At 42.4% G+C, this 15,583-nt stretch overlaps 2 protein-coding genes across 2 annotated transcripts in view; one reads left to right on the top strand and one right to left on the bottom strand.

Moving 5' to 3' along the window:
• Positions 1 to 2,542: 2,542 nt before the first annotated feature.
• tmie (transmembrane inner ear) lies at positions 2,543 to 11,002 on the top strand. Its single transcript, XM_068601005.1, has 5 exons — positions 2,543 to 2,653; positions 4,975 to 5,092; positions 5,893 to 6,042; positions 10,671 to 10,904; positions 10,959 to 11,002. The coding sequence occupies exons 1-5, from the start codon at positions 2,543 to 2,545 to the stop codon at positions 11,000 to 11,002; spliced, it is 657 nt and encodes a 218-aa protein (XP_068457106.1).
• A 3,245-nt stretch (positions 11,003 to 14,247) lies between these two features.
• Positions 14,248 to 15,583, bottom strand: part of pth1r (parathyroid hormone 1 receptor) — a 38,397-nt gene continuing 37,061 nt past the window's right edge. The window contains exons 11-13 of the mRNA XM_068571040.1: positions 15,314 to 15,455; positions 15,000 to 15,041; positions 14,248 to 14,911 (exon numbers count right to left, since the gene is read on the bottom strand). Coding sequence (XP_068427141.1) covers positions 14,549 to 14,911; positions 15,000 to 15,041; positions 15,314 to 15,455 — 547 coding nt within the window. The 3' untranslated portion in view covers positions 14,248 to 14,548. The remainder of the gene's footprint in view (positions 14,912 to 14,999; positions 15,042 to 15,313; positions 15,456 to 15,583) is intronic.

Here is a 15,583-nt window from a genome sequence, read left to right as displayed (position 1 = left end):
CCAGGGTATGAAGAGGAGAGTAGGAGTTTTTCTCGAGGAGATTTCCCGACAAAGTAGAACCCGAAGCTTTGTGCAAGCTTCCAGGGTGAACAACACAGCAAACTCTTTTGTCTTCCAGGATTTGGACTTTATCTAACTGATGTAGTAGCGGTGGAGTGATTGCATCCATCACCTCTGACAAAAGCCAATCAATGTGAGCTATTCACGACTAAGGCTCGGGACAAGGGTTCCTATTACCAACATACTGAGGATGGGGCAACATTTCACATAAACCATGATCAGAGAAGTTAGATTCAAGAATGCTACTAAATGGAAGTGTGTGCACCTCGGTCACGACGTGCAAGTCATTGTGCCTCGGTTTCTTTGGGGAGTACTGGGGAGCAAATATTTGAGGATAGGATTGTGCAAAATGGAACTGTGCTTGAATCCGGGGTGTAACGCATCACTCCGCAGGGTGCTTCAGTCTGTGTTTGCTGTCATTTACCTGACAACTTTATATAATCCCATAAAGTCAGTAGTAAATCTCTTAAAACAAATGCTGGCCATGAACATTGACATTGGCTCTTCCGCGGGATTAGGATCTTCCTGGGGAGAAGGCAAGAAATGGTGAAGATGAAAAGCCTTTCATGTCCACCTGGAAGGCTGGACATGAAAAGACCTGGTCCATGTGTCCTCTGACCCCGGCTATCCACCCTCTCAGTCTGCTCATGCATCGAAATGTTTTTTACTCTTTTATATCACTGTCAAATATAAATCTAATCTGCGATATACCGCATACTGTAAACATACAAGTATGCATGTACTGTACTCGTCCACCACTGTCTTCTTTCTGATTCTGATTCTGATAAACTGATTCTGACTAGTTTGGTTTTACAGCCAAAAACGTTGACGTTTTAGTTCAGTCTCAGCTCGCATTAGCTCTGTTTCCAGCTGCAGTAGAACGCTGTTTTTAGTGAGAAAAAAAAAATCAATACTGACCCAGTGTATGCTATCTTCCCAGTATAGATAGCAACTAGCTGATGAACATCGTTGAGCTCTTAGCTCCGTACATGCCTGATATGTATAAAAATGTGAGTGTTTGCAAACACAATGGATGTGTAAATGCTGTGATTATCGCTTGTTTCTACTGCCCTCAAGTGGCCAAAAACAACTACTGACGATCTTGTGGATATTGGTCGTTCACTTTCCGCCGATATTTCCATTTTTTTTTGTACTTTTCAACGCGAAATAAGATTATGCAATGTTGTGTCTGATGGCTGGTCTACTGGGTGGTTTACAGATTAAGATTGAACAAGCAAAAAATAATTAAAACATAACAAAGACATACAGTTTAAACAACGACCAAAACTAGTTTGACTCTGTTACACAAACTGCACCTAGTTCAAGGGTTTTTCCTCAAGTAGAACCATGAAGCGAGAAATGAAGCCCTCCGTCCAATGTTACTGGCAACATCATAAATTGAAGCAATAGTGTGTAATGTATTTCAGAAACCTTGTTGTTACACTTATTGAAATATTCTTTATATTCTAAATATATTATTAAAAAAAAGAAGAAGCTGTATATGTTGTACATATGAAACTGCTAGCTTGACAGCTCAGAGTACCTTCATGATGATACTTTTGGAGTGGCTTTGTAGGGAGGCCTGAGGGGAAGAGCTGTCAGTGTTGCTTACTTGCCACTTTTCTCGCTAGATTTAGCGACCGTTGCAGCTCGCGCCACTAACTACTTTCATTGAGAAACAACGCTGGGCTTGATTTTTTGATTAAATCTTTTTTTTAAATTATTTTTTTAAATCTAGCTTGTTTTTGCTGGTTTCAAACCAGAGCTTTAAGTGAGAGCAACCTCGAACCATGCACGCCAAAAAAACCACCTTGCATCATTCGTTTTATTTCTGAATCAATCTAAAAAATCAAAATGACCGCAACCAAAGCAGTCTGACTCTATTATCGTTTGTTGTCTCTTTCCTTGGGTGGCTGCATATTGGAAACGTTGGAATCCGCGGCACCTTCGGCTCCTCGCATTCTGCCACACTCGAGTGGCGAGGCTGTGCGCATTCTCACGCTCGCAGATCCCGAGGCAATAAACTCGATGACGCTCACAGCCATTCGCTTCACGGTCCTGCGCAGGCCGACCTCATGGCTAACTGTACCGCCCATCCCCCCCCACACACACACTGCGTTAACTGCCTGTCCCCAGCAGGATGAGCTGGCTGTAAACCACACCAAGGTCTATTGATTAATTAATGCCCCCTATAACTGCGGGGTTGGCTCCCTGCAACTATAGTGAAGCAGTTTTGGAGCTGCCTGCAGCGGTGACTGCTCGGTGTGTCTTAGGTGGGTCGACAGTGTTGTGAGAGAAAGGCAGGAGATAGCAGACAACTGAATATGAGAGGAAGCCGACAGCCCCATAGTCATCATTAATCACCCAGGGCCATCGTGGTCCTGTCCTCTACACGGCGCCAGTGCGGGCAGGCAGGAAGAAGAGGCAGAGGAAGAGGGGGGGTAGAGGGCAGGGTGGCTGCAGGCAGAAAGAGGGGGAGAGGATGGTTGGGGAGCAGCCTGTATGTCCAGCTCAGCTCCTGCTGCAGGGCTGGGGAGCGTTGCTGCTGTCTCAGTGCTTGTCCTCCGTGTCCTCCCAGGTCCCGGATCCCGAGGTAAGAGCCCGACACACCATCATGTCCTCCAACAGGTTCCCCTCATGAATATCCTGAGGGTTTGTCTGTGGCAGGTGCAGCGGGAGGGGAAAAAAAGAAGAGAGGAAGCTTTATGTGCTTCGTTCTTATTGTTTAATGTTTCGTCGCCAGAGTTGTTTCTTGTGTTACTCAACGAGGAGTGAGAGAACATTTTGTAGGGACCAGATACATTATGTCCTTCATGAATAGCTGGGCCACATGTGTTTACGACGAGGATGATGACGCCCGGGTACGCAGAGTTGTTTTTGTGCCGAGAAGTCGGTCACATTGAAGAGAGTATCAGATATAATATATCAGACTACAGAAAAAGCAGCTGAAAATCCATGTTTTCTATTCTAATAATTGTGCTCCTGAAAAATAGTCAACTTACTTTTTTCCTCTCTCAGTACGCTGTGTAGAGCAACACTGAAAGGACAACGTATTAAATAAGTATTTTGACATGTTAAAATGAATCTGTAGTTGTTGTGGTATTACAGAAAGAAACAGAAACAAATGAAAACACTTCTAAATTCTAGGCATGCTTACAATTGCAGATATCCTTTGTACATGATATCTTTTTGTCAATCAATGCGATTGTAATTGGTGTTTTTCTATCATACATAATAAAACCTGGCTCCCAATGCAGATTTTCCTATTTTTAGATGTTAATCCTCCATTGCCTTATACTAATCGTCCTTGATTAGTCCCTTAACGATCTTCTGAGAAAAACAAAAACTTACTTGAGCAAGAATATTCAACCACGCTGTTGAATATCAAACCAACCAACCAACAAAAATATGTCATAAATGTGGGTACATGATGATTAACATGAGGTAGCTTGAGGTCAGTAATCTTCTAATTTTGTGTTGTTTGTTCCACTAAAAGAAAACTTGAGGCTTATAGCCACTAATCCTGGCCCATAAAAATTGCCCCAGAGGAAAGGACTTAGCGTTATGTAATCGCTCTGGCACCAAAAGAATTCTTTAAGAGCAAAATATCCCCATCATAGCTAATCCTTCTGTGGGACTTGCACAATACTTTTGTTTCTCTCTGCAGCTTCTTTGTTCAAGTCCTCAGCCCCTCTCGTGTCTTCCTCAGCAGGCAAACAGTGCAGAAGCCCTGAAGACAGCTCGCACTGTCACATGCGGCGCGTTTGCTCGACGAGGCCTATCGGGTCTGACAAACAGAACCAGGGCAAACAGACCTGTTGTCCGTGCTGAGAGTCTCACGTGGCACCACGGAGAAAGCATGTCGCAAAAAGGCGCAAATTCAAAGCTTGTTGTCCTGAATGACACTGAGAGACTTCCCGGTGCATGCAATGTCTTCTGTCCTTCAACGGGAAAACACTTTGGTCAACACTAACCTGGAGATTGTTTGAAGTATTTTCTACCAAAGCACAACGATTCACTTATTTCCTCCAGGGCCTCTGAAAGGCATTGTTTACATCGCCGTCTCAGTTTATTCTTGGAACAACTGTTCAATTTCACCACATAATGGGGTCATCAACAAGGGCAGCAAATGTAATAAGGATCCATTTTCTGATCTATCCACTTGTTGGTTTATGGACAAAAGCATAGAGTTTCCAAAAACAATCATGTATCATCCAATTTAACAATCAATATAGAAAGGGAGGAATCCCATCGGGGAACTGATGCTGGAAAAAGCAGGAAAAGTCGGTTTCATGTTTTTAGACCACGGGGAGATTCAGGTAGAGAGAGACACAAACAAACACACAGGTTTTGTTGGTGTTGTTGTTTTCTTGGTGGAAGAAATGATAAAGACATTTTCACCCAGAGCTTTTTTTAAAAAACATTTTGCCAATGCCTCCGGAAAAAACAAATCGCCTAAAGTATCTCTGTTACTCAGCGTCAGTTCAGTTAACGGTCATACACCTAAAACATTCGACGGATAGTAAGTGAAATGAATATGTTAACTGTACCAATAAAGTAAGATGATAAATTATCATAGAATTTCGTTGAAGAAGAATAATTGAGCCATTAAGTGCCTTTTGACTTCAAATACTTCTTTTATATCTGCAGTGGTATATGAATCTGATTCATATATCAGATTCAAACAGAATTCATCATCAATTATTTTATTTCTCAAAGTCAGAGTGACTGAAAAGTCTTCCACAGATTCTGACACATTACTTTGCCTGAGGGTGATGCCGAGGATGTGAAGCTTGAGTTACATCAAGTTTCTTGAGGTTTTCTTTCCGTTGAATAAAACTGTTTGTGATGGAAGGCTTATTTGTGATGTGCAGATACTGAAACAATCAACATTGGTCTTTTTTTTCCCCACAGCTTATGCCCACAGATCCCCCAAAGAAGCCGGACCCCATCACCTCAGAGTCCGTTGTCTTCTGGGGTCTGCGGTTATGGCAGGTCATCGCCATCTTTTCGGTGTTTGTTTTGGCAGTTAGTGAGTATGCGATCCCTTTGTTGACACCGTCACAAACCGTTCTTGAAATAGACTTCAATCCGAAGAAACAACTGCAGGCCAAAGATGTTGATGAATGCAATTACATGTCTGCAGTGTTACTATCAAGCACAGTGTGATTAGCAATAATGACACTCATTATGTCAGGAAAGGCTGAGATCCCATCCGTGAGTCATACAAGCAGCAACTGTAAAATTACAGAAAACCAACTCTCACTTTGGACAAATTGTGTATCTGAGATACTTTTTCTGCTTTGTTAAGAAATTGAACTTTGGACTAATCTTTTCTTAAAGAGCCAGTTAGCCAAATGAGGAAAACACATGTTCTCCCTCAGTTTTTGACACATCCATCCATTGAGTTTTCTGCTTGAACACCAATACATACGTCTTAGCACGTCTGCAGCCATGCTAGCGGCTCCGTGCATCTGTACTGAGCCGCAACAATACTTGAAATAAATGCTAACATCAACACGCAGACCACGCTAGCATGCTGACCACGCTAGCATGCTGACCACGCTAGCATGTTGATGTTAAGCATGCTCACTACTCTGTTTAGTACGCTCGATAATTAGTGTGCTAAGGGTGAGAAGATTGACATTTGTTTTGCCGGTCTCAAATTGAATAATTAAAAAATGAGGCCCCACCGCGATTGTCTGTATGCGAGTGAAAATGTACATATACTGTCCATATAATTTGGTTAAGTGACACTTAAACCCATCTTACTTGTGTAGGCCTACATCATGTGCTATTTAAATAAACCAACTGTGTCTCTCTCCCCCTCAGTTATCACACTGTGTTGTATATTCAAATGTCGAATCCCGAGAACCAAAAAGGAAATAGAGGCACGGCACGCACAAAGACTGGCCGCCAAAGTATACGCCAACACGTTAGAGACAGTGCCACCTCTGAATGAGCTGACTGAGATCCCAGGATGTAAGTACCTCTCTCTGATATATTTATTCATGTTACTTATTTAGTAATATTCACGGCAATTGAGATACACACGCTTTTTGTTGTAAATGTTTGCTTGTCGCAATCTGTGATTGCTTTAAAGCACACCCTAAAGATCTGAAAAGCAGGAGCAATAGAGCTTTATTTGACAGGGTCATACAAGACCCTTTGCTGGTGTAGTCCCACTATATGATTAAGGATACCAGCAGGGCTGGACTGGGACAAAACAATGGGTCCAGTCATTCTTGCCTAGTCCGGCCTCCCACGATCTATTACACACCACCCACCTTGGAGCTCCCCTGTGCAATGGTCAAAGTTTCTGCCACCATGCCATTCTAACTGTGTCTGGTCAACAATCATTTGTTAATATTTGTCAAACACTGAAGACGACAACTGGGCAGGAATTGGCCACTCAGCTCACGGAGCGCACATATTCATAGAGCGTGCGGGGGCGTGACTAATGCAGACAGCACGTTTCTCTATAATCATCTCCAGTGTTGACAACAAGAGGCCGATCTATCTGTTTTATAAGTCAGTCAGACAAGAAGAAAAAAAAAAGACAGTTGTGTTGGGCCCAAAAGATGTGTCGGCCCACTGGGAAAGTTCCCGGTCCGCCAGATGGCCAGTCAGTCCTGGTTACGAGGACAGCTGTCTTTTACATAACATCTTTCCTTGGGCAGTATAATTTCCTAAATGTTTATTGTCTCCTCTTTTTCACCTCACAAAACTTTGCTGCCCTTGGTTCAATTCCTCTGCTCTGCTTAATGCTCCGATGTAGTAAACGTCCTCTCTCCTCTCGTCTCCTCTCCTCTCCTCTCCTCTCCTCTTCTTGTCTCTTCCCTCGCTGTTTTTCTTCCAGCTGCCACGAGTGCTTCTGCAGTAGAGACTGTCTCTGAGCAGGTCCAAACTCAAAGTGCTATCAACAGCCAGCCCTCAGCTGTTAGGGTCAGCGAGGAGCAACCCAGCTCCCTCACCTTGCCTGAGACAGGCTGACTTCTGCCCTCTGTTTCTTCTGCTCTTATCTTTTTCCAGACTCTCCTCCTGGCTAAGTGACTTTAAAATACACAGTGTGCACACTGGTGGCCGACCTAAAGGTCCTCTTCATGCAACAGCCATCTATCTGGTCTTCCTTAAGTCTATTGCTGCAAGGGAAATTCAAGCAAATACATCTCTCATTCAAGTGCTTAGTACAATTTGAATTGTTCAAATGTTGTTTTGTGGTGGAGTAAAAAATAAGACTTTTAATGTTAGTGCGATGCTATTGCATATTGAATTACTTTTGTGTAGCTGGCCTTTTGTGGTTTACACTTTTGTAATTTTTGAAGTTCTCTGCTTTCTTAAGATGTTTTCAAGATGAAATGATCACAAGCGTCATGCACATTTGCATGGGAGTGTCAAGAGCATATGATGTTGATAACTTTGAGGGAAATTATGAGACAGAAAAATGCTAATACGGGGGAAAATTGTAGCGCATGCAGCATGCGGTTTGTGCTCTGTGAAGGTCTGTTTCTACCTGCCTGCTCACGCTTTCAATGGAGCAAATCATTCACACCGTTATTGTAAATTAAATATGATCATTGATGTCAAGAACACTGAGCTCATCTGTAATTACATGTTCAAGACTCTCTTTCTCTTGCCATCTCTCAGGAATTTGGTGCGTTGCCTCCAAGCCCATTTTAGCTGTGAAATAGGGGCCGTCATCGGTCTTGTTAGAGAGCATCTATATCTCCTCGGTCTCCGGTGTAGTCTAGAGACTTGATCTGATGCGTTAACCCTCTTTTATGAACACATGACTAATCATCCACTCTGGGGAAGGGGCGGAAGGGGATGTACACTGAATGCAGCCATCATACAGAGTGAGGATTGACGTGTGTATTAGTTGCTCTTACGTCAAACTAGCAAGAGTACAAAGGCTGCTTCTGCATGAACTAATGTGGAGGGCAATGTAAATGTAAAGCCAATGTGCAAATTGTTGCTTTCCCCAAGTGCTTATGCCGCGCTGAGGTGACACTGACAGGATATGTGCAAAACTCTCTGACAAACCAAATTGAACCTTTGAATACCAAAAGAAATTTCTAATAAAAACTGATGCAAAAAAAGGAAGAGGACACACTGAAAGGATTTAACGCAATCAGTGGCAATATCACAAAAATATAACTTGATGTCCGCGTGTGTCTCTGTTGTGTGCAGGAATACATTTTTCACACAGAGGAAGATTGTGAAATCTGAGTAAGTGTTGACGGAATCTCTCCAATTCTCCAACGAGAGCTTCTGTGCCCCGTTCTTATCGAGCTGCTGAAAGCACTCTGGGACGAAAATAAATGCGATGAAAGGAAAGCTTTCCAGTTTTCACCGCCAATATCTGCTGAAAGTTTAACACTGCAGGGAAAGAGAAGGAAGACACACGGGCTCAGCCTCTCTCCTTCATCCGTCCGTCTCCAGCTCCCTCGCAAGCACTCACAAACATGTCATTAAATACAGTTTCAAAATATCGAGCTATCAATAAATGCCTCTCAATGCGCCGTCAACTCTCTCCAGACCCGTTGCTTCCACGGAACAAAGGGAACGATTTATAGGAGCTGATACCGAAGTTCTCAGTGTCACCGAACAGCTGCAGCGGTGGTTGTTGTTGTTGTTGTTAACAACCCAAACACTTCTCTCACACGCGTGTCCACGACAGCGCCGTGAAAAGGTCGTTTGAGGTTGGCGGCAGGCCGACTGACGAGTGACAGACTTGCAAAAAAAAAAAAAGAAAAAGAAAAAGGAATTCTGTCGGGTTTCAAGTCCCGCTTCGTTCCTCGGGAGGGAAAACTTATTTTATTTGTGATAGTGGTGGGTCGGTCGGTTGCTGGAGGTGACATTTACAAGTGGGATTGCGTATGAAATGTCACAGTGCCACGTGCCCTCAGATTTGTATCAAAAATCCAAATTGTATCCGAGCTGAACTTTTGACATTTAGTGGAGGCGTGAAAGCCGAGTCCTTTCGCGGAGGGCAATGTTAACCTTTGATCTTTCCACACCCACGGCAGCGTGCGACCAACAAGACTCATCGCGCTCCGAAACTGGAACAATGCGGAACATGTCTGGGTTTCTAATTCTGGATTTTAATCCACTGCACTCTGATGCATCATGAGCTTTGTCTAAATCCGACGGCTGTAGAAATAAACAGGAAGAAGAAGAAGAAGAAGAGGCAACGTGACGGAGCTGACGGGTGGAGGGGAAATGCAAGAGGATAAAAGCACGAGACAAAGACATCAATTCGCAAACATTGTGATGGTTGGTCGATTCTTGTGAGTCAGAAAACATTCAATATATTCAAAATATGTTCAGGGTCACGCGGAACCCCTTTGGCAACTTCTGCCATGTGGCGTTTGTTTGTCATTCGGTTTGTTGGCCTGCGTTTGTTTTGTGTATCCAGTGTCTCTGCAGCACTGGAGAGCGCCGGGGAAATGTTTGCTTTGCTACTGGAAGAAACACCAACAAAGCTCCTTTGTCCCCAACTGGTTCCTTGTTGATCTATATCAGGAGTATTGTGTTAGCTGCGTCTGTTTGCTTAGCGTCCAATTTATTTCGAGGTGTCCATCTTTCATGTTGGAAAAAGGCTTTTAAAGGAAATTCTGTCGGTTCAAATGCTCCAAAAAATGAATTGAAAATGCTTTTTGAGGTTTTACTTTTCAACAAACTAACAGGTATTTGAAACCTTTCTTTTTTTTTATTCTCAAGCACGGCTTATTGTTTGTTTGTTTTTTTTAATGAAAAAAGGAAATATAAAACAGACAGAGTGAGACATTCGTAGAAAATGAATAAGAAGAAGCTGCCTCCCTTGCGTCTGAAGTTGAACAGCTTTTGAACACGTACTGTTTCGGGAAACCTGCTTCAACACCATCTTTAGATCACATGTATACTTATCTGACAGGTTTGGGGATAATTGCGGGAGCAGTCGCCTCCATGTCTCACACGATCCCCTCGATACCGCAACTTGCCATCTTCACACTCTTGTTGCAAAGACACAACAATTTCGTTGGTAGAAAATGTTACCTTTGGACCGAGCGAGATTAGCGGTTTTCCCATTTGACAGTCTTCATGCTAAGCTACGCTAACCGCCTGCTGGAGGTAGCTTCATAAATACATGTTTTAGTTCTTATTGTCATACAAACATGAAGTATCTCTCTTCTCACCTCACTGTCAACAAGAAAGCGACTGATTGTCAAACTACTCCTTTACGTCCGGAGCAGTCTATTGTTGATATTAATCAAGTAATTGATCGTAAATGTACATTTCTAAATTCAATTTGTACTTCCCCCTTAAGAATATATTCATCCTCCCTCACTTTGTTGGATGGATACATCCTTTTGATCTCCAGCTCTCCCACACAAAGCACATCAAGAAATATTAAAAAAATAAACAGACCGTGCTTATTATTACGGAGAGAAGCAGATGTGCCTTCAGCATTACATGCAACCTACTTAGCACGCCATTCTGCTGGATTGCGTTCTCTCTTCCAATTAGCACAGGCAGGACTTTGATGCTACCTGATGCTGCTATGAATCTTTGCCTTTTTCTGGATTATAATAAAACCTTTTTTTTTGTGGTTTCTTGTTTTCCTGCAGCTGCAAAGGTAGAAGAGAAAGAGGAGGTGACAACAGTCTCTGGGAAAGTGGACGCCGATAAAGGAGAGAAGAAGACCAAAGAGGGCAAAAAAGAGGGCAAGGGTGCCAAACAAGGGAAAGGAGATGAAAAGGAGGCGCCGACAAAGAAGGGCGAAAAGGGAGCATCCGGTAAAGAAGCTGGTGAAGGGAAAGGGAAGAAATCTGGAGAGAAAGGGGACAAAGGGGAGAAAGGAGGCAAAGGAGATAAAGGGGGCAAGGGAGATAAAGGAGAAAAAGGAGGCAAAGGAGGCAAAGCCGGCGCAAAAGGGGGAGCCAAGAAAGCTCAAAAGTGAACTCAGCCTTCCACGGACAAAATATCAATTTATATTTTTCTCTGCGAACATTTTACGCACCTTTTTTTCTAAAAAAGAATTTGTATATTTGAAATAAACAAAATGCATCTATACATATATATATATATATATACAGTATATATTTATATAATATATTTTTTATCTATATGTCTATTTAAGAATCATGAAAGTTGCAAGAATATCAGAGTACAATAAAATTACTGATTTATTCACAATTCACCGATGAACATTAGAGACCAGAAAACATATTCTTATTGTAGTCCAAGTTTACATGTATATCTACAACGTACTTAAATCACTATGGAGTGATGAGAAGGCGACACGCTGCTCACATCCTGGATCTATAAAGCGTGGAGACCGATGCTGACTCCACTAAGTACATTTCGAGATAAATAAAAGACAACCAAACACATTTTATACTTCATTGAGAGGTATTTGAAAACAACGAATTACAACATTAGCTCTTTGATTATTGGCCGTATAGTACACTTGATTCCAAAACACAATCATTTACATGATACATTCAGAAAAAATACTATATCGTAAGGTATTAAAGTGCTCAAATATAATTTTGAATGTTTTTTTTTAAAGATTTTCACGCTCTGACACCAGCCGCTTTTTTAAAAGAGTATCGGTCTCAAACAAAAGGAACACAATGTTTATTTGACAGGGGGCAATTAGTGGGAAGCCAGATTTAATGAAACAGCGTTGAAAGAGATGCAATAAATAGCGGCGTTGAAATAAGTCTTTTGAGACATTAAGATACCGAATCATCGAGCGACAGAAGTCCGGTCTTTTCCTCGTTCCATCACTGCGGCCTGCGGCAACCCGTAACGAGTGTGTGAGTAGTCAATAAACGCACTATTGATTGATTCCCATGGAGATGTTCAATTGGAGTCACTGAAGGGCCAAAATGGATTTCTTACCATTCCACTGCAAATTGTTATTGACAGATGTATATCCTTCTATATTTTTTTATTGCCAATAAATGCCATGAAAGAAACCATCAATGTGTTGGTCAATCTCTCAATGTCTCTGTCTCTTATTTAAAGAGACAGAGACATCAAAAAGTCTTTAAAAGCATATTACAGATATGCAGTCTATACATCATTTCAATAAACAGCAGGGCACTGTCGCTTATAGCTGTTAATTATAGCTGTTAATTGCTTATTGATTACATATTTTTGGAGTATTTACTTTATTGGACAACACTTTGTTAGTTTTGCTATTTTAAAATATTACAAGACTTGTCTTATACGTATCTGCTTCACGGGGAACGACAGTTTGCAAAGTTGTCTGATTTGTTTTCGCAAAAATAGGATTGTTTTTAGTGCAATGTGCTCATTTAGATGATTTAGAAATCTGCTGGATTGAGGAGTAAAAACTGGAGGAGAGCAGGCTTTAACCTTTTAAAAGTGAGTAAAAGCCCACACCTGAATAGATCTGGCGTCAGGTGAGAGAAACTCTGGGAATGGGGGGGGGGATCGGGAGCTTGATTCTGTCAGTGTGAAATCACCAAAACAACTCAACAGCTTGAGGGATGAGCGAGCGTCAACTCAAACGGATGTGGGACTGATGCGTATAGCATATATTAGCTTTGGTCACATGTGAATATTAAAGTGAGGTAAAACTAAATGGTGTTGAATTGGATCTAAATCCCCTTGGGACCAAGTTAAGTCAACAAATCCAAGTAGAACAGAAAAAAACAGGCTTTAATATAAAAAGGTCTGGGTCGGTTGTACGAAGCTGCTGAGTGTTGTGAATGTCTTCCACTATCGTTTACACGAAACAGAGTATTCATTTTAAAAATCTGCCCGGGTGCTCTAGTGCAACACTTACGACCAGTAGCAAATATATACTTTTTGTTGGGGAGAAACAGGGTGATTTTACAGCTTTCAGGACAACTGTAAACAAGTTTGCGGATGAAAATCCAAAGAAATGCTGGAACATATCCTCTTCTCTGGCAGCGCAGCGTGGCTTATCTCTTTGATGTCAGACAAAAGATGAAAGTCACTCAACCTGCGCTCCTTGCAGGTACATCACAAGATACGGAGTTAAAGATGTACTGTGGAATGATTCATTAGATGCCCTCCATCAAATATATTTTGTTTTGGACTATATACACATAACCAAATATTGCAAATATTCCGTAAACATACACATAAAAATAAAAAAAATAACACTGAAACATAGCATTTTAAGATATTCATACACATGAACACTATTAGCTCACAATTAGAATGGATTTCTGATCTTTGTAAACATTGTGACTTGTATATACACACACATAAAAAAGCAGCATAACACTGAACCATCTGTACAAATGACCATCTGTATTATTAATCTCTGGGGTTTCCTTCATATCCACCACATTTCCACCCGAATACGAGATTTTAGTGGAATCCTCATTCCATTGACATTCCCCTGTAACATAGGACGCTCTCCTGCACCCTGTGTGTGTGTTTTTTTGAAATGGGGTCTCATCCTTTGAAAACTGTGTGGGAACATCTGACACCATTTTTTGTCATATTCCCATTCATTTCTTCTTTACCTCAACTAATGCTAAGACAGTCTTCAAAGAAATATTCCAGCGTTGGCATCTTGCTCCGCAGAAAATTTGAATATGACACATTCGTTTGAACTCATCGAAATCTGCTATGATTAGAGGAATGGATACTGGGGCTTTCTCTTCACGGCGGAATCCGTGCAACACTTTGAGAAAAAAAGAAAAGGAAAAGCATAACCTTATTGCATAGCAACACCCTCAGAGAAATGTTGACCATGCTAAAACTACTTTGAAAGTATAAAAATAGGTGTGCAACAACAGAGAACTTCAATTACCTGAGTACCTTCCCCTTTTACACTGAAGTGGATTTAAGTCAACGCAGAGCAAATGAGATGCCATAAAGCATGAACATACGCCTCAAAATAGAAGCATTGATTATTTTGGTAAGCCAAACCTACACTTAGTCGACCCACGCTCACATGAACCCTCACCCCTGCTGATGAAACCTTCCCCGTTCGTCACTAAGAGCACTCAAAATCCACCTGGCTTGACGTCGGTGATTAAGGCTGTTCCCGGCAACTACTGTTACTATAACCCAAGGTTTGATTTATGCAAAAAAAAAAAAAAGAGAGCAGATCCCCTCCCTCCCAAAAAAAAGTAAACTGAAAACAAGATGACAACAGTTCTGGCAGTGGAAAAGAAATAAGAAACGGCAGTCTGTTTTCATCCTTTTACACATTCACTGTTGCAGGTGGTTGGTTGGCGAGCGAGTTTTTAAAACCATCATCCATCAGGTAAACGCGGCGCAGCCAGCTCCCGAAAGTGATGCACCCTCTTTTCCTTGAGTCTCGTTCTGTTGTTATTGGCAATGTTCTGGCTTGATTCACAGGAGAATACACTGGCAGTGTTGAAGCAATGCGGCCATCCCCTTTCAGAGCACCCTGAGGCCTTTTTTTTTTTTTTATTATTTTTTTTTTTTACTCGATACATTTTCATCCCTGTGCGCGGCGGCCCGGAGGTCACATGACTGTCTCCCTCTCCTCCTCCACCACGGGTGAGGGTTTCTCGTTCTCGCAGGGCCGCGTCTGAGCCGAGTGCTCCTCGTCGGGGACGGGAAGCTCCTGCCCCGACGAGGGCACGGAGTTCTCGGAGACGGAGCCGTTCTTCACGTAGCCGGGGAGGTTCCTGTGCCCGTTCACGGGCACCGGTCCCAGCCTCGTGGTGAGGTGGAGGGCCAGCGGTCCCCTGGCGGTGACGTTGGTAACGCTGGTGTGCGATACCATAGGTCCGTAGCTGTAAGTGTTGCTGCCGCTCCGAGCTTTTCTTTTGAAGTCCAGGGCCAGAGTCCTCCTGCTCCAGGACTTTTTAATCTCCGCTTGCACCTGGGAAGAAAATGACTTATTTAGCCAATGCGAGGGCTTAAATATCATGCAGGGGCTTTGGTGTGAAATGCAAAAACGGAGTTCTTACCTCGCCGTTGCAAAAGCAGTATATAATTGCAACTAAGAATCCCTGGAAAGGAGAAGAGAAAGATGTGTCTTTAATGTGCACGTTACATGACCTTTTAGCTGTGTAATTTGATATTTCGTATGGCATATTAAATCCCCAGGTATCCCTTATCCCTCTTTATCTTCAGTAAGATCTAACAGGTAAACCCTTCAGACTTGTGAAATCCTGATCAGCTCATCAGATTTGTACAACTTGAACATGATACAATTATGTTTATTTTGGGAAACCGTGGGCTAAATTAGCATAGCTGCCATTTTCCACCACAGTAGATTTACCTGGAAGGAGTTGAACAGCATCTCGTAGTGCATCTGTATCAGCCAGGGGACTCCAGACACCTCCGTATACGGCATGGCATGGAATATGATGTAGTGGACCCCAAAGAGCGGCATCAGCACCAGCGTGGATTTTAACAGTTTCCTGTAACGGTAACATTGCGTCATCTTAACGAAAGAGCACACAGCAGTTGGCCAAACCTTCTGCACGTCACAGAGCTAAAACTACAACAAAACAGGTGTCTTGCCATTGTTTCGTTACGTGATGCAAAC

Source organism: Clinocottus analis, unplaced genomic scaffold (genome assembly GCF_023055335.1).
Source record: "Clinocottus analis isolate CAN_PGR_092001 unplaced genomic scaffold, fCliAna1.0.p SCAF_11, whole genome shotgun sequence".
Classification (NCBI taxonomy): Eukaryota; Metazoa; Chordata; class Actinopteri; order Perciformes; family Cottidae; genus Clinocottus; species Clinocottus analis.
This window is presented reverse-complemented; position numbering and strand designations above follow the sequence as displayed.